Source organism: Arabidopsis lyrata (genome assembly GCF_000004255.2).
Source record: "Arabidopsis lyrata subsp. lyrata unplaced genomic scaffold ARALYscaffold_6, whole genome shotgun sequence".
Lineage (NCBI taxonomy): Eukaryota > Viridiplantae > Streptophyta > Magnoliopsida > Brassicales > Brassicaceae > Arabidopsis > Arabidopsis lyrata.
Genome location: NW_003302550.1, coordinates 19,030,260 through 19,056,213, shown reverse-complemented (window position 1 = coordinate 19,056,213; position 25,954 = coordinate 19,030,260). Strand labels below are relative to the sequence as shown.

The 25,954-nt window shown below is 41.6% G+C and overlaps 2 protein-coding genes across 3 annotated transcripts; both read left to right on the top strand.

Annotated features, from left to right (window-relative positions):
• Nucleotides 1-1,087: 1,087 nt before the first annotated feature.
• Nucleotides 1,088-1,660, top strand: LOC110227406. The gene is made up of 2 exons (XM_021021498.1): nucleotides 1,088-1,498; nucleotides 1,643-1,660. Exons 1-2 carry the CDS (start codon nucleotides 1,088-1,090, stop codon nucleotides 1,658-1,660), a joined length of 429 nt encoding a protein of 142 aa, XP_020877157.1.
• Nucleotides 1,661-10,994: 9,334 nt separating this feature from the next.
• On the top strand, nucleotides 10,995-25,212 carry LOC9308488 (arginase 2, mitochondrial). Of its 2 annotated transcripts, XM_021022828.1 has the most exons (7): nucleotides 10,995-11,181; nucleotides 11,310-11,469; nucleotides 11,649-11,782; nucleotides 23,754-23,963; nucleotides 24,320-24,430; nucleotides 24,647-24,760; nucleotides 25,099-25,212. In XM_021022828.1, exons 1-7 carry the CDS (start codon nucleotides 11,023-11,025, stop codon nucleotides 25,141-25,143), a joined length of 933 nt encoding a protein of 310 aa, XP_020878487.1. In that variant the 5' UTR covers nucleotides 10,995-11,022; the 3' UTR covers nucleotides 25,144-25,212. The 2 variants fall into 2 exon arrangements, with proteins under 2 accessions (XP_020878487.1, XP_020878486.1); XM_021022827.1 differs by lacking the exon at nucleotides 25,099-25,212 and having other exon boundaries at nucleotides 24,647-25,083.
• Nucleotides 25,213-25,954: the final 742 nt, after the last annotated feature.

The following is a 25,954-nucleotide window of genomic DNA, read 5'->3' as shown; positions in this document are numbered from 1 at the left end:
TCGGTAAATTTGTTGGGCTTGGGCCTTAGAAACGTTTGTAGTTAATGCGACGGTTGCTTTTTCCCTTCTTATTTCTTGAAAGTAGGAAAAGCGGCTCGTCTTTAATGCAATAATTGCCTTTTCTCGATTTCCAAAAATGGTTTAAACCATTAGGGCACGCCACCATTACTGAATTTTCATTCCCAAGACAAACCTTAACCCTATTATAAATAGGAGATTGTTTGCTTTTAATCTTTTCTCAAGAAACTTCATAATCCATTCAACAAACACCACATTAATGGAAAACGAAAACGTAGCCCCCGTTGATCCTGGCAGCCCACTTTTCTTGCCCGGCGATGGCTTTGAACCGGCCGGCGTTCTTTTCCCTCACGCCGTCTTTCATTTTCCTTCAAAGGAGAAGAAAGAGGCTTGCAACTTTATTGACAAGGTTAACATCCGTGGTTCTTGATTAAAAAGTTTTTGTTTCGTTTTATTCATTCATCTTTATGCTAGGTCGCCGACAAACACCGTCGCTTGTGTGAGGAAAGGCAGCGGCTAGGTCTCAAAAGGCAAACACTCGAGACTCGCATCGCTTGGGTGGAGAGGAAGATAAGGGCTCTGGAAAGTGATCCCTTTCAATGGGAATGGCAGAACTTCGATTCTGTTCCTGAGATCCCGAAGATGCTTCGGATGTATCTCCGTGCTAAAGGAGTTCCTGGTCCTGTGAATGCTCCGGTTCATACCGTTCCATCTGATAGCGAGGAAGAAGACGAGGAGGAGGCCAGTACCAGTCGGAAACTAAACCGGCGATGAAGGAGCCTGTTCCTGAGCCTCTTCCATAAATGTTCTCTAACTTCTTCACTTACTTTGAACTCGTAATGGGCTTCGGCCCCTTTTTATTTATGGAAACATTTGCAATTTTCCTTACTCTTCAAATATTCTCGGAGATGCGTCTTTTAATGCAGGATCGGTTTAAGGGCATAAATCTCTCAGCGAATCACTCCATTCCTAGGATAGAATCCGCAGCTTACTTAGGAATATGACATTCCTATAAATTATAGTCTCAACTTCTCTTTTCTCCTCACCACTCTTTTTCATTTTAGCAGGTATGGAGTTCAACCTTCGATGTTCAGAATCTATGCCCGACTTCTCCAGGATTGGAATGATAAACGAAGATGCTCCAAATGAGCCAAATAGGCGGCCTCTTCCACCTCGCGGCTTCTTCAGATCCCAGATCCGAGCTCCATGTGCTTTGATCAGGGATCTCCCAATCAGAGACCAAGGAACAGCGATGGCATTCATAGAGGCACTTGCGCTTCAACATCGGAAGCTTACGTTGGAAAAGAGGAGACTCCGGAAGAGGATTAACCGGATGCAACGCAGGCTTACTACGGTATCAAGAGATCTTCACGTCCTTGAATCTCACCCTGGAGAATGGATCGAGCTTGGAATCTCTGACTTCGCTCGAATTCCGGACTGCATGATGCCAATCCTTGACCTTGCTGGTCAAGGAGTTGAAGTGTTCTGCTCGTCAACAAGATCTCCATAACCCGAAGTGTACGATGAGGGACATTCCATCTTTTTTGTTTGAATAAACGCTCTATTTCCAATCTCTTGTATGTTCGCATAGCCGAACCTTTATTTGCTTCACTTGTTCGCAAAGTCGAACCTTTCCCTTTAATACAGAAAATAAAACAAATTTTTTATTAATAGCTGAACTCGTTTCCGAGCTGCCTACGTACCCATTTCGGGATCAAGCCACACCGTAGTTCATGTACATATAAAATGCGTGTAGCTTTAAACATAAAATTTCTTTAGGTTGATCACATTCCAAGGTCGCTTGACTGGCATGTCTTCTAAGTCTTTCAGCCTATAAACACCGTTTCGAACCACTTCGGTAACAATGTAAGGTCATTCCCAATTAATACCGAGTTTACCGGCGCCTTCTTCTTTTTTATTGTCAAAAACGCGCCTTAACACATAATCTCCCACGAAGAACGGCCTACTTTTGACTTTAGAGTTGTAATATCGGGCTGCTGCCTGCTGGTAATTCTGCATCCGAATCAAAGCTTGATCACGCCTTTCATTTATGGTATCTAGTGAATCATTAAGCATTGCTGAATTTTCTTCCTCATTTAATGGTGCTTCTGTTCGGCGAAGTCCGGGCACGTTGAGTTCAGCTGGTACTACTGCCTCCATGCCATAAACCAAAGAGAATGGAGTTTCTCCAGTAGGTCACCTAGGGGTTGTACGATAGGCCCATAGGACGGGTTGGAATTCTTCATACCATCCTCCCTTTAGATGATTTAAGCATTTCTTGAGATTGCTCAATATCGTCTTGTTCGCGGCTTCAGCTTGACCGTTTCCTTGCGGATATCGTGGAGTAGAATAACTGACTTTGATTCTCCAGTCCGCACAAAAAGCATCAAACTCTTGTGAAATGAATTGTGGCCCGTTATCAGTGACTATTTCGTATGGAACTCCATGTCGACATATAATATTCTTCCAAATGAAAGTCTTCACCGCCGAATCCTTGATGCCAACATATGCCTCAGCTTCAATCCATTTCGAAAAGTAGTCCGTCAAGACCAAAAGGTATTGTACACCTCGAGTTGATCTGTGCAATGGTCCAATGATGTCCATTGACCACCTCATAAACGGGTACGCGGCAGAGATGGAAGAGAATAACTCTGAAGGTTGATGGATCAATGGTGCATGGAGTTGGCAACGCTTACATCTTTGGGCAAATTTAACACAATCCGTGATCATAGTGGGCCAATAGTATCCCATTCTTTTAACTTTAAAAGCCATAGCTCTTCCTGATGAATGACTCCCACATAATCCTTCATGTACTTCGCTCATGACGATTTCGACTTCGGGCCCAAAAATGCATAATAGGTAATGGTCACTGACACCTCGTCTATATAATGCATCCTTTGATAGACAAAATTTCGCGCTAACGATTTTCATTTTTCTGTCCTGTCACTTATTCTTTGGGAGCTCGCCTGTCATGATGTAGCGCTTTATTGGCTCCCTCCAGTCAGCCCCCCAGTCTTTAGCCGGAATTTGGTCGACCTTGTGAAATACTCGTGGCTCTGGTTCGGGATGCTCGTTTGGTTCAAGAATATCCTCCTCGATTAATGGCTCGGTCTCTAGTACTGTTTCTGGAATCGCATCTTTTGCTAAGACGACGGGTTCCTTGTTAGACGTGTTTGATCCTTTTGATTTCCTCCGTTTATTGGGTGGCGGTTCGACCTCTGGTTCACCACGGTCACGTGCCGCTGCTCGAAATCTTGTAACGACGAGGGTTTCCTTGTTGTCTTGAATGCTTCGCTCCGAAATGCATTCCACTAGAATGACTCTTTTCAATTCAGGATCTGATGTTGATGCCAACGCGGCAAGTGCGTCCGCAGTCGTATTCTCTCCCCGAGGTATGCGAATTAATTCGAATTTCGAGAAATTTTTAGATAGATCCTTCACCACTTCGAGGTATGCTTCCATTCTTGAGTCCTTGGCCTCGTAGTCTCCATTAAACTGGTTAACTACTAATTGCGAATCGCAATAAGCGACTATTTCCTTAGCTCCAACTCCTTGTGCCAATCGAAGTCCGGCAATTAGGGCTTCGTATTCTGCCTCATTGTTGGAGATTCCAACTTGATTCCTACTCCGGATCCTTGCTTTGATGAAGACCCATCTACATGTAATTTCCAAGTTTGGTTCTCCGATTGTTCTATCGTTCCAGGTATTGGTAGCTTGGTTAGGAAATCTGCTAAAACCTGAGCTTTCAAACTGATCCGGCTTTTGAATTCTATATCGTACTCGCTCAATTCCACCGCCCATTTCGCCAAACGTCCAGAATGACTCGGACTATGAAGTATTGTTCGGAGTGGCTGGTTGGTTAATACTTCAACCGAATGGGATTGAAAATATGGGCGCAGCTTCCGAGCCGAGGTCACCACCGCGAGTGCAAGTTTTTCCATTATTGTATATCTGGTTTCCGGATCCGTCATTGACTTACTTATATAGTAAATCGGCCTTTGCTCCCCGCGGTCTTCCCGGATCAGGACTCCGCTAACTGCATGGTTTGAAACCGACACGTACAAATAAAGCTTTTCATCTACTTCTGGCTTGGATAATATAGGTGGAGTAGTTAAGTATGCCTTAAGCTGCCCAAAAGCTTCTTCACACTTCTCATCCCAAAGGAATCCTTTGTTTCCTCTTAGAATTTGGTAGAATGGTAGCGACTTATCTGTTGATCTCGAGATAAAATGATTTAAAGCCGCAATCCGCCCAGTCAACCGTTGTACTTCCTTGAAGTTTCTTGGAGATGGCATGTTTAGAAAGGCGTTGATTTGGTTTGGATTGGCTTCAATCCCTCTTTCTGTTACTATATAGCCAAGAAATTCTCCGGATGGGACTCCGAATGTGCACTTTGCCGGGTTCAGCTTCATTTGATACTTATTGAGAATATTGAAACATTCCTCTAGATGCTTAACGTGATCCTCCTTCTTTAATGATTTAACCAACATGTCATCTATGTAAACTTCCATTGTCTTCCCGAGATGTTTGTGGAACATTTTGTTTACCAACCGTTGATAAGTTGCTCCTGCATTTTTTAAACCAAAAGGCATCACTTTGTAACAATAGATACCTCTATCCGTGATAAATGATGTTTTCTCTTGGTCTTCGGGGTTCATCATTATTTGGTTATAACCCGAGAAGGCGTCCATGAATGTTAACAGCTCGTTCCCAGCGGTGGACTCTACAAGTCGATCTATATGTGGGAGCGGGAAACTGTCTTTGGGACATGCCTTATTGAGGTCTGTGAAGTCGATGCAAACCCTATCTTTTCCATTCTTTTTTTTGACAACGATAGTGTTTGCTACCCATTCCGGGTATTGCACTTCTCTTATGGACCCTATCTTCAAAAGTTTATCCACTTCGTGATTTACTATTTTTGCTCGCTCCCCTCCGAGCTTTCTTCTTTTTTGTTTCACCGGCTTGAAGCTCGGATCCACGTTTAGTTCATGACAAATTATACTTAGATCTATGCCATGCATGTCCGCCGCTGACCACGCAAACGATGTTTTGTTTTTCTTTAAGAGTTCGATCAAAGCTTCTTTTATTTGGCCAGTCAAAGTTGCCCCAATTCAAATTTTCCGGTCCGGTTTGTCTTCTTCTAACACCACTTCGATTACTACATCATCTTTTTTCTGTCCGCTAGGAAATTTTGATCTTAGTCCCTCTTTTGCGGGCCTCATTAATTGCTATTGAATCTTCATACGGTGGCTCGCTAGATAACACGTCCGTGAAGCTTCTTGATCTCCCCGAATTGTTTCCACTCCACTTGATGTTGGAAATTTGATACATTGATGATATGTAGAGGGGACTGCTTTCATTTGATAAATCCAGGGAGTTCCGAGGATGATGTTGTAAGCCGCGGGCTTATCGAAGACAACAAAATCCACGATCTTTGACACCTGTTTGGCAAGGACTGGTAGCTTGATGGTTCCGAGGGACATGGCTGATTCACTTGTGAATGCCACTAACGGAGATGGAGGCCCTATTATGTCCGCCCGACTAATTCTCATTCTTTCTAAAATACTTAAAAAGATTAGATCAACCGAACTGCCCGTATCGATAAGAATCCTTGATACTTCGAAGTTAGCAACATCCAGGGTAATGACTAATGCATCATCATGAGGTCTTTCGAGGTGCCACGTTTCTTCTTCGTCAAATGATATTGATGCATCTTGAAAATCGACTTCTTCACTCAAACTTGCTTTGAGTAAAACATTTCGCCTATGTTTTTTGATGGAACTTATTGAATCTCGACAAAATTTGGAACCTCCTAGAATAACATTGATCTTACCCTTCGAACTCCTTGGTTCTTCCTCGTTGGTTAACCTTGGTCTTTTGGAATTTTGATCTTTGGAGCTTTCCTTTGCTCCGTGGTATTCCCTCACAAAATCTTTTATATCGAATTTGGAAAGATTTCCACAAGCCCAAAGTTCCGCGAGGTGCTTTTTAAGGACACTACAATCCTTGGTTAAATGTCCGGTTACTTTATGAATGTCGCAATATAAACTTTCATCACGGACCCAAGTGTTTGACCTTCCTTTCCCTTGGAATTGCTTTCCGACGGTACTGTTGAAAGGTTGCGACCCAAATTTCCTTGGTCCTTTGCTCTCCCTAGGCTCGAACTTCTTGGTAGGGACGGTAATTGCCGGCTTTTCTTGCTTATTTCTTTTAGCAAAATTTTCTTTTTCGTCCTTTACTTCCATCCAGTTATTTGCGCGGAAGAGCGCATCCTGAATTGTGTCTGGTTTTTGAAGTATTAAATCTTCTTTAAATCTTGAATCATGTCGCAATCCTTTTCGTAAGGCAGATAAAGCTGATTGTTGTGAGATTCTTGGGAGTTTTGACAGCACTCCTTTGAACTTGGTGATGAAAACTCGAAGTGACTCATTTGATCCTTATGATAGGTTCCAAAGATCGGCATCTGAAACGCTTTTATCCATAAGGATGGAATATTGCTTTAAGAACACAGCTGATAGCTCATCGAAATTACTGATCGAACCCGGCTCTAATTGGGTGAACCACATTAGAGCTTGGCCGCATAGATTTTCCGAAAAAAACTTGCAGTAACCTGCGTCCTCATCAGCTTCATCCAACTCGACTCTTCCAGCAGCGATCAGAAAAGCTGCGAGATGGCTCTTTGGATCCTCCAATCCGCTGTAAGGGTCCAACTTGAGCTTCCGGGAATCTTTGATTCTCAAACTTGCAATTCGCGAGATGAAAGGTGTTCGTCTAGCTTCTTCAATGACTCGATTGATGTCTGGCTCCGAACTTGTAGCTTGATGGAACTTTGACTTCATTTCTTTCAGTTCCTAGCTAACCTTCCTCATAGTCTCGAACTGGTCGAGGTTTTCCTGCTCGTATTGATCTGTAAGTTGAACTTCATCTTCGAGCTGTGTATCTCCCTCCAATGGCTGAACTGCCGTATTAGTAGCACCGGGAGTCGTTTGTCCGCTGGTTTCATTTCGCGCAACAGAACTTGGCGAGTTGAATATCCTTCTTTGGATTCCCACAGGGTTCCCTGCACTTAAAGAGCGAACACGAGTTTGTATAGTACTGACGTTTTGACTAAGAGATACCTGGGATGTTTGTAATGTGTCGACGGCCTTTTCCACATCCGAGAACTTTTGTGATATGTCCGACATGGTTTGCTGCATAGCTTTGAGAGTCTCGGCCAATGATGATTCAACGGCGTCTCCTCCAGACATTGCTGCTTATCTCGGAAATGTAGTAAGGAAAAAATCTGACCACTCAAGAATCCTTTGTCCCCACAGACGGCGCCAAAATGTGGATGTCGGATTCACACACTCAAGTATTTTTATTAAGTAGGAAAGATTACTCTTGAGGAACAAAAATAAATATGCAAAAAGCTTATGAATTGCTACAAAAATTGCTGTGGTATTTCTTATTCGAGAGAATCCCCCTTATACATGGCCATTGGCCTTTATATTTATACATAGAAAAACGACATTTAAGTGAATAATTAAGTACAATTATTCTCTCTTAAATGTGTCCGTTTTGATCTTTGCTTTTAATGCTTAACGTTTGAATTTGAGTCAATTCTGATCTTCATGGGCCTCGCCTTTTGGCCCAAATGTCCTTGAACCAGCTTAACCGTGACTTCGTCTCCGGAATTGTATCGAGGTGCAGTCACTTCGGATTCTCCTTATGGTGATACCCACTTCGAATGTTCCTTTGACTAGCGGGTCTAACGGGCTTTATCCTATTTGGGCCGTTAACCCAAATACGTGGCAATCTTTGGTTGGTCCCGAACCTCTGGTGCGGGATCCGACACTGCTTAGGAAGAACGAAAAATATATAGAGTTCAAAAGTCATGAATATTTAAATAGACAACTATTTATACAAAAAAGTTGTGACGAAAAAATGCAATGAAATAGAGCGGAGAGGCGTATTTAAATGAATAGATGCAACTATAAAGACACAACCGTAAACTGAAAAAAATACGATCATAATTGAACAAATAGAACTGTTCCAAAAAAATAACCATCAATATTTTAACAAAAAGATGCGATAAAAAGGCACAACTTAGAAAAAATAACAGTCAATATTTTAATGGAAAGTTGCAATAAAAATGTACAAACGAAAAAAGTAACCGTCAATATTTTAACGGAAAGTTGCGATAAAAAGACACAAACGAAAAATAACCGTCAACAAAAAAAGTAACCGTCAATATTTTAACGAAAAGTTGCGATAAAAAGACACAACCGAAAAAAAATAACCGCCAATATTTTAAAGAAAAGTTGCGATAAAAAGGCACAACCGAGAAAAGATAACTGTCAATATTTTAATTAAAAAATTACGATTAAAAGACACAAACGAAAATAGTAACCACCAATATTTTATCGGAAAGTTGCGATAAAAAGACAGAACCAAAAAATAACCGTCAACAAAAATGTAACTGTCAATATTTTAACGAAGAGTTACGATAAAAAGCACAATCGGAGCAAAAATAATCGTCAATATTTTAATGAAAAGTTGCGATAAAAATACACAAACGGAAAAAGTAACAGTCAATATTTTGACAGAAAGTTACAATAAAAACACACAACCGAAAAAAATATCCGTCAAAGAAAAAAGTAACCGTAAATATTTTAACGAAAAGTTGCGATAAAAAGACACAACTGAGAAAAAATAACCGTCAATATCTTAACAAAGAGTTGCGATAAAAAGACACAAACGAAAAAAGTAACCGTTGATATTTTAACGGAAACTTACGATAAAAAGACACAACCGAAAAAATATCCGTCAACGAAAAAAGTAATCGTCAATATTTTAACGAAAAGTTAGCGATAAAAAGACACAACCGAAAAAATAACCGTCAATATTTTAACGAAGAATTGCGATAAAAAGACACAACGGAGAAAATAACCGTCAATATTTTAACAGAAAGTTGCGATAAAAAAAACACAACCGAGAAAAAATAACCGTCAATATTTTAACGGAAAATTATGATAAAAGACACAAACGAAAAAAGTAACCGCCAATATTTTATCGGAAAATTGCAATAAAAGATACAACTTAAAAATAACCGTCAACAAAAAAAGTAACTGTCAATATTTTAACGAAAAATAGCGATAAAAAAAACACAAAAGAAAAAATAACCGCCAATATTTGAACGAAATATTACGATATAAAACGCAACAATTTAGATGTACAAAAGACATTTATTGAGATTGCTATTATATATAGATTTTGCATAATGTTTTCTCTTATTGGTTGAATATATTATTTTTAAAAACATGATGTTTTTTTTTAATCTTGCGAGATGTACCACTTTTTGACGATTCTCTTCGAAATTTACCACAATTGGAAATGGTTTTATGTTTCTACCACTTTTTTTGCCATGTGATAATTTGTGGACGAGTTTGCCCTTGATGGTGACGGACTGATGTGTCAGAAAAAAGGACAGCTGCATTAATTGCATTCGGGGACAATTTTTGTTACATTCAGGGACAAATTTTATTACCCTCGGGGACAAAATTTTTCTCCAAAACTAGTAAAGTAAAAATAATTGTAAAACAAGATTTAGTCATAGGCATGGACTTAAACGCATCTTTCGATAATAATTTCAGAAGAAAGAAAAACAAAAACTGGAGACAACGAGAATCGAAAGAGATAAACAATGATTTTTAGGAAATCGGAGGATAAATAAGTAGGAACAAGATCTGGATCTTGATGAATAATGGAGAAGACTGGATCTTGCGATTTCGATATTGTCAGAGACGATAGAGAGGATTACAATCGCCGGGAACTGTTATAATGATATGACGTGACAGAGAACAAAGACATATTGTTTGACTTTAAAAGATAAATATGAGCAATCTTCCACCAGGGTATTATAGTCTTCTTACGTAGATCTTATGGCATAGGAGAAAATATTATAACGAACATGCCAGTTTGTATAAGTTTTGTCATTGTTCATGGCACTGACGCTAATTTTCTCATGTTTTAATACGAAAAAGCAAACAATTTACACAATCTATATGTTTTTAATATGTGAGGGAGTAAATGGGACCAACTGCAACTCTATAGTCTATTCTACACTCATTTTTAAACAATAATTTATGGCAAAATCGTAAGTAATTTAAATCATTTATGGATTTTTTTTTTGATAAATAGAATGAAGTCAAAACGAGATTTAATTTAACAGATTTCACCATATTTTACATTATATCATGCTATTTGTTTCAACCACCGACAAAAAAAACACGTCCTACTTACTTACAAAATTTACAACAGTTGTTTTTTGTAGAAACAAGTTTCTCATGTATCGTTACATAGTAAATTCACCCTAGGGGGTGAATACGTATTATCCATCCATAAGAAGAAGATAAGTTCCAACCAATCCTATCCATCACGTCCATGACGGTCATCCATCAATCATGTTTTCATGCCACTAAGATCTTCACTCAAAACATCAAGACTTATTCGATCACAACAAACACATGCATGCCATTTATATTACCCGGTGACCATACCCGTAATTAATGCCAATTCAATCATTGCCCATTAGAAAAGTAACTAAAATTTTGGTTAATTAAGCAAATAGTAAATACAATCCATTTTGATCCGTAATGTACATACTGGTAAGTCCTAATTTACATATTTCACTCAAGGTTCAATCCGGCCACTTTAGTTATATATTCACCATTAGTAAATTGAAAATATATATCTAACCAGCAATCTTAATTACTTTATTATCTATTAAAAAAATTATTATGATTATATAAGGTTAGAATATCACAAAATATATATATAATAAAATTCATTAGTATAGCGTGTATAACAAATATATAAGGTAAAGATTTTCAACATGTGTTAAACAAGTGTCAAAAATTTAACTTATACCAGCATCTAATCTACGATATCAATCATTTTCTTTTAGTATATAAGAACATACAACCAGAATGAATACTTATACCTCACTGAGTTACAATTTTAGATATGTGGAAGATTGGGCAGAGAGGAGTTCCCTATTTCAAGAGACTCATTTCTGCGCCGTTCACGACCTTGCGGTCCTTGCCAACTTCTTTGGTCGAGACAGGGCAGAACCGTGTCATTGATGCTTCGTTAACTCTCATCCGTGAAAGGGCCAAACTCAAAGTATACACTGTTTTGTTTTGTTATTTTTTTAAATATGTCAAATTATACGCTTAAGGCTAATCATTTAATCAATGTTTTCTTTTCTTTCTGTTATATCAAATAAATAGATTATTGTATATATTGCGTAGGGAGAGTTAGTGCGACTCATAGGAGGAGCAAAAGCTACAACAGCTCTTCTTGGAGTACCACTTGGTCACAACTCTTCCTTTCTTGAAGGCCCAGCCTTGGCTCCTCCTCATGTAAGGGAAGCTATTTGGTGTGGTAGCACAAATTCCACCACTGAAGAAGGTATAAAAACTTATATTTGGACTGTTGGACAGTTTCATTTTTTGCATAGCGATAATCTTGATCGTAACATTTATTTATATTACTCAAGATTCTGTTTATAGAGCCATGGATCTTCCATTATTACCAGTTTATATATGTGTGGTACACTTTTTTATTTTAATTTGTGGGATAAATTTCAGGGAAGGAGCTAAAAGATCCACGAGTTCTAAGTGATGTTGGTGATATCCCGGTACAAGAGATTAGAGAAATGGGGGTTGATGATGATAGACTGATGAATGTAGTAAGTGATTCTGTGAAGCTGGTGATGGAAGAGGTAAGCTCTTTGACCATTAGATCTAGTCTTATGCCACCTTATCTAATAAGTTTCCGGTATTCAAATCTTTGGAGAAGTTCTTTTTGAATACCTTATGTTGGTGTCGGATCCCGCACCAGAAGTACGAGACCAACCAAAGATTGCCACGTGATCAAGATAATGACCCATAAAGGATGGAGCCCATTGGACCCGTGAGCCGAAGGAACGGTCGAAGTGGTTGTCACCATTTCGAGAATCCGAAGTGACTGCACTATGACACGAGTTCGGTGTAGAAGACACGGGTAAGTCGGTTCAAGGACACTTGGGCCGAAAGAGGCGAGGCCCATGAAGATCAGAGTCAACTCAAATTCAAACGTTGAGCATTAAAGCCGAAGAATCAAAACGGACACATTTAAGAAGAAATAATTGTGCTTAATTACTCATTTTAATGTCGTTTATCGGTGTATAAATATAGAGGCCAATGGCCATGTAAAGGGGATCTTCCTCTCAAGAGAGAAATACTATAGCAGTTTTCGTATCAATTTATAAGTTTTTACATATTCATTTTTGTCCCTCAAGAATAATCTTTCCCACTTAAACAAAATACTTGAGTGTGTGAATCCGACATCCACATTTTGGCGCCGTCTGTGGGGATATTAGGTTCTTGAGTGGTCAGATTTTTTCTTTATCACACTTCCGAGATAAGCAACAATGTCCGGAAGAGATGCCGCTGAGACATCATTGGCCGAAACCCTCAAAGCTATGCAGCAAACCATGGCGGACATATCACAAAAGTTCTCGGACGTGGAAAAGGCCGTCGATACATTTCAAACATCCCAGGTATCTCTTAGTCAAAACGTCAATACTATACAAACTCGTGTTCGCTCTTTAAGTGCAGGAAACCCGGTGGGAATCCGAAGAGGGATATTCAACTCGCCAAGTTCCGCTGCACGAAATGAAACCAGCGGACAAACAACTCCCGGTGCTACTAATAATGTAGCTCAGACGTCGGAAGAAGAGACGCAACTCGGGGATGAAGAACAACTTGCAGCTCAGTACGAGCAGGAGAACCTCGACCAGTTCGAGACCATGAGGAAGGTTAGCCAGGAATTAAAAGAAATGAAATCAAAATTTCACCAGGCTACAAGTTCGGAGCCAGACATCAATCGAGTCATTGAAGAAGCTAGGCGAACACCTTTCATCCCGCGAATCGCGAGTTTAAGGATCAAAGATTCCCGGAAACTCAAATTGGACCCTTACAGCGGATTGGAAGATCCAAAAAGCTATCTCGCAGCCTTTCTGATCGCCGCAGGAAGAGTCGAATTGGATGAAGCTGATGAGGACGCAGGCTATTGCAAGCTATTTTCGGAGAATCTATGTGGCCAAGCTCTAATGTGGTTCACCCAATTAGAGCCGGGTTCGATCAGCAATTTCGACGAACTATCAGCCGTGTTCTTAAAGCAATACTCTATCCTTATGGATAAAAGCGTTTCGGATGCCGATCTTTGGAACTTAACGCAAGGATCTAATGAGTCACTTCGAGTTTTCATCACCAAATTCAAAGGAGTGCTGTCAAAACTCCCAAGAATCTCACAGCAATCAGCTTTATCTGCCCTACGAAAAGGATTGCGACACGATTCAAGGTTTAAAGAAGACTTAATACTTCATAAACCAGACACAATTCAGGATGCACTCTTCCGCGCAAACAATTGGATGGAGGTAGAAGACGAAAAAGAAAGTTTTGCCAAACGGAATAAACAAGAAAAGCCGGCAATCACCGTCCCTACCAAGAAGTTCGAGCCTAGAGAGAGCAAAGGACCAAAGAAGTTTGGGTCGCAACCCTTCAACAATTCCGTCGGGAAGCAATTCCAAGGGAAAGGAAGATCAAACACTTGGGTCCGTGATGAAAGTCTGTATTGCGACATTCATAAAGTAACCGGACATTTAACCAAGGATTGCAGCGTTCTTAAAAAGCACCTCGCAGAGCTTTGGGCTAGTGGCGATCTTTCTAAATTCGATATAAAAGATTTTGTGAAGGAATACCACGAAGCAAAAGAAAACTCCAAAGATCAAGATTCCAAAAGACCAAGGTTATCCAACGAGGAAGAACCAAGGAGTTCGAAGGGTAAGATCAATGTGATTCTAGGAGGTTCCAGATTTTGCGGAGATTCAATAAGTTCCATCAAAAAGCATAGGCGAAATGTCTTACTCAAAGCAAGTTTGAGCGAAGAAATTGATTTTCAAGGTGCTTCAATATCATTTAACGAAGAAGAAACGCGGCATCTCGAAAGACGGCATGACGATGCTCTAGTCATTACTCTTGATGTCGCAAACTTCGAAGTATCAAGGATCCTTATAGATACAGGCAGTTCGGTCGACTTGATCTTTTTAAGTACTCTAGAAAAAATGGGAATCAGCCGAGGAGACATAGTAGGACCTCCGTCTCCATTAGTTGCGTTCACAAGCGAGTCAGCCATGTCTCTCGGAACAATCAAGCTACCGGTCCTTGCCAAGAAGGTATCGAAGATCGTGGACTTCGTCGTCTTCGATAAGCCCGCAGCTTATAACATCATCCTCGGGACTCCCTGGATTTATCGGATGAAAGCAGTCCCCTCTACATACCATCAATGTATCAAATTTCCAACATCAAATGGGGTGGAAACAATTCGGGGAGATCAAGAAGCTTCACGGACGTGCTACCTAGCTAGCCACCGTATGAAGATTCAATAGCAACTAACGAAGCCCGTAAAAGAAGGACTAAGAACAAAATTTCCTAGCGGGCAGAAGAAAGATGATGTAGTAATCGAAGTGGTATTGGAAGAAGACAAGCCGGACCAGAAAATTCGAATTGGAGCAACTTTGACTGGCCAAATAAAAGAAGCTTTGATCGAACTCTTAAGGAAAAACAAAGCATCATTTGCATGGTCAGCAGCGGACATGCCTGGTATAAATCCGAGTATAATTTGTCATGAACTAAACGTGGATCCAAGCTTCAAACCGGTAAAACAAAAAAGAAGAAAGCTAGGAATGGAGCGGGCAAAAATAGTAAACGACGAAGTGGATAAACTTTTGAAGATAGGGTCCATAAGAGAAGTGCAATATCCGGAGTGGGTAGCAAACACTGTCGTTGTCAAGAAAAAGAACGGGAAAGATAGGGTTTGCATCGATTTTACAGACCTGAATAAAGCATGTCCTAAAGATAGTTTCCCGCTCCCGCATATAGATCGACTTGTAGAGTCCACCGCTGGAAATGAGCTGTTAACGTTCATGGACGCCTTCTCGGGTTATAATCAGATAATGATGAACCCCAAAGATCAAGAAAAGACGTCATTTATCACAGATAGAGGTATCTACTGTTACAAGGTAATGCCTTTTGGTTTAAAAAATGCAGGAGCAACTTACCAACGGTTGGTGAACAAAATGTTTCACAATCACCTCGGGAAGACTATGGAAGTCTACATAGATGATATGTTGGTTAAATCCTTGAAGAAAGAAGATCATGTTAAACATTTGGAGGAATGTTTTGATATTCTCAATAAATATCAAATGAAGCTGAACCCGGCAAAGTGCACATTTGGAGTCCCATCCGGAGAATTTCTTGGCTATATCGTGACAGAAAGAGGGATTGAAGCCAATCCAAATCAAATTAACGCCTTTCTAAACATGCCATCTCCAAGAAACTTCAAAGAAGTACAACGGTTGACTGGGCGGATTGCGGCTTTGAACCGTTTTATCTCGAGATCAACAGATAAGTCGTTGCCTTTCTACCAAATTCTAAAAGGGAACAAAGGATTCCTTTGGGATGAGAAGTGTGAAGAAGCTTTTGGGCAGCTTAAGGCATACTTAACCACTCCACCAATACTGTCCAAACCAGAAGTGGATAAAAAACTTTACTTGTACGTATCAGTTTCAAACCACGCGGTTAGTGGAGTCTTGGTTCGGGAAGACCGTGGAGAGCAGAATCCAATTTACTACGTGAGCAAGTCAATGACGGATCCGGAAACCAGGTACACAATGATGGAAAAACTCGCACTCGCGGTGGTAACTTCGGCTCGGAAGCTGCGTCCATATTTTCAATCCCATCCGGTTGAAGTATTAACTAACCAACCACTCCGAACAATACTTCATAGTCTAAGTCAGTCCGGACGTTTGGCGAAATGGGCGGTGGAATTAAGCGAGTACGACATAGAGTTCAAAAGCCGGATCAGTATGAAGGCTCAGGTCTTAGCAGACTTCCTGACCGAACTACCAATACCTGGAACGATAGAGCAACCGGAGAACCAAACTTGGAAATTACACGTAGACGGGTCTTCAACAAAACAAGGATCCGGGGTGGGAATCAAGTTGGAATCTCCAACATCAGAAATTCTAGAACAATCATTCCGATTGTTATTCAATGCCTCCAACAACGAGGCAGAATACGAAGCCCTTATTGCCGGACTTCGACTAGCACAAGGAGTTGGAGCTAAGGAAATATTGGCTTATTGCGATTCGCAATTAGTAGTTAACCAATTTAATGGAGACTATGAGGCCAAAGATTCAAGAATGGAAGCATACCTCGAAGTGGTGAAGGATCTATCTAAAAATTTCTCGAAATTTGAATTAATCCGTATACCTCGGGGAGAGAATACAACTGCAGATGCACTTGCCGCATTGGCGTCAACATCAGATCCTGAGTTAAAAAGAGTTATTCCAGTAGAATGCATCTCGGAGCGAAGCATTCAAGACAGCAAGGAAACCCTCGTCGTTACAAGGTCTCGAGCAGCGGCACGCGACCGTGGCGAACCAGAGATCGAACCGCCACCCAACAAACGAAGGAAGTCAAAGGGATCAAATACATCTAACAAGGAACCCGTTGTCTTAGCTGAAGAAATGATTCCAGAAACGATGTTAGAGACCGAGCCATTACTCGAGGAGAATATTCTTGAACCAAACGAACATCCCGAACCAGAGCCACGGATATTTCACAAAGTTGACCAAATTCCGGCTAAAGACTGGGGGGCTGACTGGAGGGAGCCAATAAAGCACTACATCACGACAGGCGAGCTCCCAAAGAATAAATGGCAGGCCAGGAAAATGAAAGTCGTTAGCGCGAAATTTTGTCTATCAAAAAATGCGTTATATAGACGAGGTGTTAGTGACCCTTACCTATTATGCATTTTCGGGTCCGAAGTCGAAATCGTCATGAGCGAAGTGCATGAAGGATTATGTGGAAGTCATTCATCAGGAAGAGCTATGGCTTTTAAAGTTAAAAGAATGGGGTACTTTTGGCCCACTATGATCACAGATTGTGTTAAGTTTGCCCAAAGATGCAAGCGCTGCCAACTCCATGCACCATTAATCCATCAACCGTCGGAGTTATTCTCCTCCATTTCCGCCCCATACCCGTTTATGAGGTGGTCAATGGACATCATTGGACCATTGCACAAATCAACTCGAGGTGTACAGTACCTTTTAGTCCTTACGGACTACTTTTCGAAATGGATTGAAGCTGAAGCGTATGTTGGTATAAAGGATTCGGCGGTGAAGACCTTTATTTGGAAAAACATTATATGTCGACATGGAGTTCCGTACGAAATAGTCACTGATAATGGACCGCAATTCATTTCACACGAGTTTGATGCCTTTTGTATGGACTGGGGAATTAAAGTTAGTTATTCTACTCCACGATACCCGCAAGGAAACGGTCAAGCCGAAGCCGCGAACAAGACAATATTAAGCAATCTCAAGAAGCGCTTAAGTCATCTAAAGGGAGGATGGTATGAAGAACTCCAACCCGTCCTGTGGGCCTATCGTACAACCCCTAGGCGACCTACAGGAGAAACTCCATTCTCTTTGGTTTATGGCATGGAGGCGGTAGTACCAGCTGAACTCAATGTGCCCGGACTTCGTCGAACAGAAGCACCGTTAAATGAGGAAGAAAATTCAGCAATGCTTAATGATTCACTAGATACCATAAATGAAAGGCGTGATCAAGCTCTAATTCGGATCCAGAATTACCAGCAGGCAGCAGCCCGGTATTACAATTCTAAGGTTAAAAGCAGGCCTTTCTTCGTGGGAGATTATGTATTAAGGCGCGTCTTTGACAACAAAAAAGAAGAAGGTGCCGGCAAACTCGGTATTAATTGGGAAGGACCTTACATCATTACCGCAGTGGTTCGGAACGGTGTTTATAGGTTGAAAGACTTAGAAGACAATCCGGTCAAGCGACCTTGGAATGTGATCAACCTAAAGAAGTTTTATGTTTAAAACCTACATGCATTGTTTATGTACATGAACTACGATTTGGCTTGATCCCGAAATGGGTACGTAGGCAGCTCGAAAACGAGTTCAGCTATTAATAAAATTTTTGTTTTATTTCTTTATTAAAGGAAGAAGGTTCGGCTATGCGAACATACAAGAGATTGAAAATAAAGCGTTTGTTCAAAAAAAAAAAAAAAAGACGAAGTGTCCCACATCGTACACTTCGAACTACAAAAACCTTGTTGACGAGCAGAACACTTCAACTCCTTGACCAGCAAGATCGAGGATTGGCATCATGCATTCCGGAATTCGAGCAAAGTCTGAAATTCCAAGTTCAATCCACTCTCCGGGGTGAGATTCAAGGATGTGAAGATCTCTTGACACCGTAGTAAGCCTGCGTTGCATCCGGTTAATCCTCTTCCGAAGTCTCCTCTTTTCCGACATAAGCTTCCGGTGTTGAAGTTCGAGCGCCTCTATGAACGCCGTCGCCGTTCCTTGGTCTCTGATTGGGAGATCCCTGATCAAAGCACATGGGGCTCGGATTTGAGATCTCAAGAAGCCGCGAAGTGGAGGAGTCTGCCTGTTGGGCTCATTTGGAACATCTTCGTTCATCATTCCGATTGTGGAGAAGTCAGGCATAGATTCTGAACAGCGTAGATTGAACTCCATACCTGCTAAAATAAAAAAAAGAAGGGTGAGAAGTAAAGGGAAATTGAACCTATAATTTATAGGAACCCCATATCCTTAGCAAGCTGCGGATTCCATCCAAGGAATGGAGTAATTCGCGGAGAGATTCATGCCCTCGAACAGATCCTGCATTAAAAGATGCATCTCCAAGAATATTTGGAAAAAAAGGAAAGTAGCAAATATTTCCATAAAATTAAAAAGGGCCGAAGCCCATTACGAGTTTTAAAAAAAAAAAAAGAGAGAAGAAGTGAAGAAATTAAGGAACATTTATGGGAGAGGCTCAGGAACAGGCTCCTTCATCGCCGGTTTAGTTTTCGAAGTGGACGCCTTGTTTTTGGCATCCACTTCGGAACGATCGTGAACGCGTTCCCGGCAGTTGCTGGCCTCCTCCTCCAAGTCCTCTTCCTCTTCATTGTCGGATGGAACGGCGAAGACAGGGGCATTCACGGGACCCGGGACTCCTCTAGCACGGAGATACATCCGAAGCATCTTCGGGATCTCAGCAACGGAATCGAAGTTCCGCCACTCCCACTGAAAGGGATCACTCTCCAAAGCCCGTATCTTCCTTTCCACCCGAGCGATACGAGCCTCGAGCGTCTGCCTTTTGAGTCCCAGCCGCTGCCTCTCTTCACACAGGCGACGGTGCTTGTCGGCGACCTAGCATAAAAATGAGTGAATAAGGCAAAACAAGAAGTTTTAAATCAAAAACTTTAATATTTACCTTGTCGATAAAATCGCAAGCCTCTTTCTTCTCCTTCGGAGGAAAGTGAAAGACGGCGTGAGGGAAGAGAACGCCGGCCGGTTCAAAGCCGTCGCCGGACAAGAAAAGTGGGCTGCCGGGATTGATGGGGGCTACTTCTTCGTTTTCCATTCTTAAAATATTTCTCAAGTGAGATTCTATAGTCATGTTTAATAAAGCCTAAGAGGTAGGTAAGCCTTTATTTATAATGATTTAGGGTTTGTCTTGAAACCATAAATCCATTAATGGTAGCGTTTCCGAGTGGGTTAAACCATTTTTGGAAAATCGAGAAAAGGCAATTATTGCATTAAAAGACGAGCCGTTTTCTTTAAGAAGGGAAAGAGCAACCGTCGCATTAACTGTAAAAGTTTCTAAGGCCCAAGCCCAACAAGTTTACCGAGTTGACTAAACTCGAAGTGGGGAACTCGCTTTAAGCCGAGCTCAGCTCTCGCATTTTAAAGAGAAAGGTCTGATCAGCCTAAAAATCTCGAAAGCATTGCCACAAGGCCACAAAAGGTTAAAAGCGGACTTTGCAAACCCGCATATAATTTTAACTAAACCCCCTTGGGTCACAACCTAGAAAGGTTTAAAAGCCTCCTCAGGCAAATATCTTGTTCAAAAGAAACAATAAAACCTCCTTAGGCCAAAAATAAATTAAGTCTTAAAGATAAAGGGACAATCCCCAATTTAAAGTGGACACAGCCACTACGGAGCAGCAGCCACCTCGGAATCCGGCTCAACAATCGAAGCTTCATTCGCGTCCTTGGCAGCTGCTTGATCAGATGAAGCTCCTTGACCACCCTCCGCGGTACAACCAACCTCCGGAGTGACCTCTGGTACCATTGGAGCTGCGGGCGGGACAACGTCTTCCGTCTCACTTGAACCTAGAAATAATGATTCCAGTCAATCAAAGGTACAAGGTAAGAAAAAGGTAAGCCACAGGAGCCAAGCGTTACCTGCCCAGTCTAAACCCGATTCACTGATAGGAGGTGATTCAGTAAAGAATGCCTCGAAGTCAAGCGGGTTGAAGATCGAAGTGGGAAGAGCTGCTAAGCGACTCCGTTTCTCAGAAAGGTTAGTCGACAGCTCGGTCCTTTCTTGCTCCTCGGAGAAATCTGCTTCATGGATTTGGTCCAGCAGAATCAAGTTGCTTTCGTGCTCCTTGATGTCTGACTCCAAGTCCGACCTAGCTTTCTCGGTTTGCATGAAGCGAATGGCCCCTTGGATCAATTCCATCCCGCGTCCCTTAACCTCCTTTCTGGCCTTCGATGCCGACCTTGCCAACTCAGAATCACGCAACTTGGCTAGCGCCTTGTACTTCGCGTCAAGCTCGATAAGTTGGTTGTTCAGGGTGTCGGCGGTTGATTCGGATTCGTGAAGTCTACCCTGAACACCAGACAGTTCGTCCTGGAGTTTGTAATTCTGGTCATAGTAGTCTTGCAGTTCCCCCTTTACCTGCGCCAACTCTGACGTCAACCTATCGACCTTATCCTCCAGATCGTGCTTAGAGCCAGCAGAAGAGTTGAGGTCAGCCTCAAGAGCTGAGAATTTCTTCTTCCACATGTCAATCTCCTTCTCCCGTCCAATGACCAACCCTTCGTAATGTTCGATCATGTCGTTAAATTCGCTCTGAGCCTGGCATTATACATGAACCAGGGATGGTGAGTCAGTTCGCAGAATGGCAATGCAAAAAAAAAAAAAAAAAAAAAAAAAAAAAAAAATGGAACTAACCCGAGATGAGTGATGCGCGTGAAGCAAATAGCGTTCACGAATCGCAGGGCGCCATTTGTCGAAGTCTGGCAGGATCGAGCCCGATCGGGTCTTGAAGCATCGGAAGACGCTGCCCTCTTTCTCCATAGCTGCGAAGAAGGAAGAGTTGTAAAAATTGGAATTTTAATAAAGACAAAAAGTTGAAGTATGTAAATCACCAAACCTGAAAGCGATTTGACTTGAGGGACAAGAGCAGGTTTTAACCTCGAGGAAGCATCTCGAGATTCAGAATCTCCCTTTTTCGGAGACGCACTCCGGGCAGTCTTTCCACTATCAGGCTGGGAGGAGGAAGACATATCAACCGGACGTGGAGGACCCATTGGTTCAAGAGGAGGAGATGATCGAGGTGAGCGGTCAGTCCGGGCCCTCGACTTTTCCCTCTGCGGAGAAGAATCGCTGCGAGAGGACTTGTCTCTCTTCCGGCGAACCAAGTTCTTAATTGGCTCGTTACTAAAATCATCTCGGGGAGGACGAGGTGAATCACGGCGAGGAGATTGAACCCTCCGAGGAGAACGTGAGTCGCGATGATCGCGACGAGGAGTTAATCTGAAGAAAGCGACAGATCGAGCTCCCTCGGTGCTGCCATCATCAACCAGCAAGGTTCTACTGTAGTCCTTCTTGTCTATAGAAGTCGCGAGGAACTTTTTCTTCTCCTCGCAAGCCTCAGCCATCGGCTTGGAAAGCAACTTACGCTTGGCCGCAAGGGCCCGAGATGACATTCCTTGAGTTGAAGGAGGGGGAGGAATTTGGTGAAGATGACCAGGCGGACTCATCCTGAGTCTGTGGTTAGCTTCCAGGAATCGTTCAAGAGTGAAGGAATTCCAAAGGGTTTCCCCTTCAAGAATTATTTTGAAGAATTCGATGAACTCTTCAGATGGGAGGTTGGAAGCGATGAAAGCTGCGAAATGAAACAACGGTGTTAGTCAATAAAGATAAAGAAACAACCGGGAAAGATACGGGCAACCTAATCACTACCGGGTTTCGCAGACCACTTCGAAGGGAGAAAATCAGCGAGATTTCCAATCGAAGCGGGGGTTTTCTTAATTAGAAACCAAGGATGATGCCAATTTTCATCCTTGTTCGGAAGATGTGAAATGATGTTCCTGTTGGGATTAGGATATGCTGAGAAATATCCCGTTTTCTTCGATGAACTTCTCACGCTCAGAAGCTCATTTAGTTCAGCAACTCCGATAACATAACCGGCCTCCGCCGCGATTGTTATAATTCCAAGAATAGTACGGAGAAGATTGGGGGTTAATTGAGGAAGAGCGATTTCAAGAGCCGCTAGGTATAGAACTAGGGCTTCGGGAAGAGGAAAGGACAGCCCGCAACCCTTGAAATAAATCTCGTACACACAGAAGTAACCATCGCGATGGTTCTCTGGGGATTCTGTGGGGGAAGCTATTTGAGCTTCCGCCATAATTTCCGGCGGAATCCGGCAAAGCTCTTTCAACCGCTCGAGGGATTGAAGAGTACAAGTGGACCTATAGTGCGGACCGGCAATATCATCAGAGCGGGTGCACTCGTCATTGCTAGAACGCCTCTCATCGAAAGACGGAGACTCGGGTCTATCGAAATCGGAAGCCATTGGGAAGATAGAAAAATTCAAGATCCGGCGAAGAAGGGTTTTGGTGAAAGAACGAAGAGAGAGGTTTTTTGATTAAAGTACAAAAGTAAAAAGAAGAGAGTAATGGTGAAAAGAAGTTACCTCAAGCTAATGATGAAACCGCCTCGGAAGTCGTGTGGGAAGTGGGAAGGTTTTTCCCGTTTTAATAGTAATTAACCAATATACGGTCATAATGATGACAGATGTCACTCGGTTAAAAATGGATAGTGCCAAAATTAAAGGAGTGATGAGATTTTTGGCGGGAAATCAGAAAGATTCTCGAGCGCAATCTTTGGCCACTTGAGCATTTAAAGTCCTCCGAACTGGAATAGCACTTCGAAGAACTTGGGGGGCTAATTGTTGGTGTCGGATCCCGCACCAGAAGTACGAGACCAACCAAAGATTGCCACGTGATCAAGATAATGGCCCATAAAGGATGAAGCCCATTGGACCCGTGAGCCGAAGGAACGGTCGAAGTGGTTGTCACCATTTCGAGAATCCGAAGTGACTGCACTGTGACACGAGTTCGGTGTAGAAGACACGGGTAAGTCGGTTCAAGGACACTTGGGCCGAAAGAGGCGAGGCCCATGAAGATCAGAGTCAACTCAAATTCAAACGTTGAGCATTAAAGCCGAAGAATCAAAACGGACACATTTAAGAAGAAATAATTGTGCTTAATTACTCATTTTAATGTCGTTTATCGGTGTATAAATATAGAGGCCAATGGCCATGTAAAGGGGATCTTCCTCTCAAGAGAGAAATACTATAGCAGTTTTCGTATCAATTTATAAGTTTTTACATATTCATTTTTGTCCCTCAAGAATAATCTTTCCCACTTAAACAAAATACTTGAGTGTGTGAATCCGACATCCACACCTTAGTGTTTGAGGTCAAGAAATTTCTTATTTAAGGCCAATGAAGTAACTAAGTTTTGTTTGTTGTGTCAGGAACCATTGCGCCCGCTAGTCATAGGAGGAGACCATTCCATATCTTATCCTGTTGTGAGAGCGGTTTCGGAGAAACTGGGAGGACCCGTGGATATTCTTCATCTTGATGCACATCCAGATATATATGACCGTTTCGAAGGCAATTATTACTCTCATGCATCTTCTTTTGCCCGTATCATGGAAGGTAGCTATGCGCGGCGGCTTTTACAGGTTGGTCCGATTTGGCTGTTGTATATACTGATATACATCACAATCTCAAGCAGGGCCGGCCCAAACTCTTTGGATGCCTAAAGCAAAAAAAGTTTGGCCCATTAACAAAAACTGTCAAAAAAATAAAAAAAAATATAAGTTTTAACAATAATGGGAATAGAAACTGTGACCTGCCTAGACATTAAAAAAGTTCGGACAGACTACTAGACTTCGGTAACGTTTTTTTAAAGATAATGTCCTTAAAACTAGTTATAACTATTGCTGCCTAAAGTCTTTGCTTCATGGGCTTTAGCTATGAGTCCGCCCTATTCTCTATTAAAAATAATCTCCAAAGGAAAACAAAAAGTTTATTGTAGGTTGGGATCAGATCGATAAACAAGGAAGGACGGGAACAAGGCAAGAGGTTTGGAGTAGAACAGTATGAGATGCGAACCTTCTCAAAAGATCGTCAAATGTTGGAAAACTTGGTATATACCTATATTTCTAACTTCTAAGTTTAGATAAGACATAAAGTTGTTTTGGTTGTAAAATTAGAGTTCGGTTCAGTTCGGTTCGGTTTTGAAATAAAGTTCGGTTCAGCCTTAGTTTGAGGAATTTGGTTCACGCTTTATTTAAAGTACTCCTTATAGATGTTTTGTGAATTTGGTACATTTTAAGTGATATATTGAGTGTGGTTTGTACAGAAACTAGGGGAAGGAGTGAAGGGCGTGTATATCTCGATCGATGTTGACTGTCTCGATCCAGGATTTGCACACGGAGTGTCCCACTTCGAACCAGGAGGTCTTTCTTTCCGAGATGTCCTTAACATCTTACATAACCTTCAAGGAGATTTGGTGGGGGCTGATGTTGTTGAGTACAACCCACAGCGTGATACCGCTGATGACATGACGGCAATGGTCGCGGCTAAGTTTGTTAGAGAGCTAGCCGCAAAAATGTCAAAATGAATTTGAATCGTATTTTACTATTTTGGAGTTTATGGTTTGTTTATGTTTATGTTTATGTTTATGTTTATGTTTATGTTTCATCGTGTAAGCCTGTATTATTGAATAAGTGTGGTCCCTTGGACGGAACATCGAATACGCTTCAAATCAATAATAAGTGTGGTCCCTTGGACGGAACATCGAATACGCTTAATATCAATCATTCAATTGGGTATAGGCCCAAATATCAATGTTATTAAACTAAAATCCGATACACGTTGTAGAAATAAGTTATCATATTGCAATATATCATATATGTCAAAAATTAACTTTAAGAATTTAAAGCATGTCAACATTTTTTTTTTGTCATCCGAAATTAATTAGAGCTCAAAAGAGCCATTTCCGAGGAATGTTGTTTACATATGTGATATGAAACGGTTCTGTACGAATTTTTCGTGCCAGAGTATCTGTTTTTACATTTGCACTACGAGAAATTAAAGATAAAGAGAAGTTTGAGAACTCTTCCTTGTCGTTCTGAAATTCTTCCAAATACACTGAAAATACCAGCCATTCGGTTGGAGAAGACACCATTTTCACCAAGTCTGAACAGTCTGTAAAGAAAGCTACCTCTTAAAGAAAGCATGTCAACATTGTCTATCTTTTTTTTTTTTGTCATCCAAAATTAATTAGAGCTCAAAAGAGCCATTCCTGAGGAATGTTGTTTACATATGTGATATGAAGCGGTTCTGTACAAACTTTTCGTGCCAGATTATCCGTTTTAGTATTAGCTCTACGAGAAATTAAAGATAAAGAGAAAGATGAAAACTCCTCCTTGTCGCTTTGAAATTCCTCCAAATACACTGAAAACGCCGGCCATTCGGTTGGAGAAGACACCATCTTCACCAGGTCTGAACAGTCTGTAAAGAACGCTACCTCTTGATTATCTGCACCAATCATACACTTCATCGCCCAGAGAAGGGCCTCGACTTCGGCATGTAGTGGAGATAGACTTCTACGGAGGTTCGCAGCTCCCATGGTTGGCGGCTCTCCATTTGACGATGTACAGAACCA

Bases quoted from the DNA above. Each gene is read 5' to 3' on its own strand.
- LOC9308488 (XM_021022827.1), top strand. From the start codon at position 11,023: ATGTGGAAGATTGGGCAGAGAGGAGTTCCCTATTTCAAGAGACTCATT. The intron at 23,964-24,319 runs GTTGGTCCGATT...AGTTTATTGTAG, and splicing joins ATGCGCGGCGGCTTTTACAG to GTTGGGATCAGATCGATAAA. The intron at 24,431-24,646 runs GTATATACCTAT...TGGTTTGTACAG, and splicing joins GTCAAATGTTGGAAAACTTG to AAACTAGGGGAAGGAGTGAA.
- LOC110227406 (XM_021021498.1), top strand. From the start codon at position 1,088: ATGGAGTTCAACCTTCGATGTTCAGAATCTATGCCCGACTTCTCCAGG.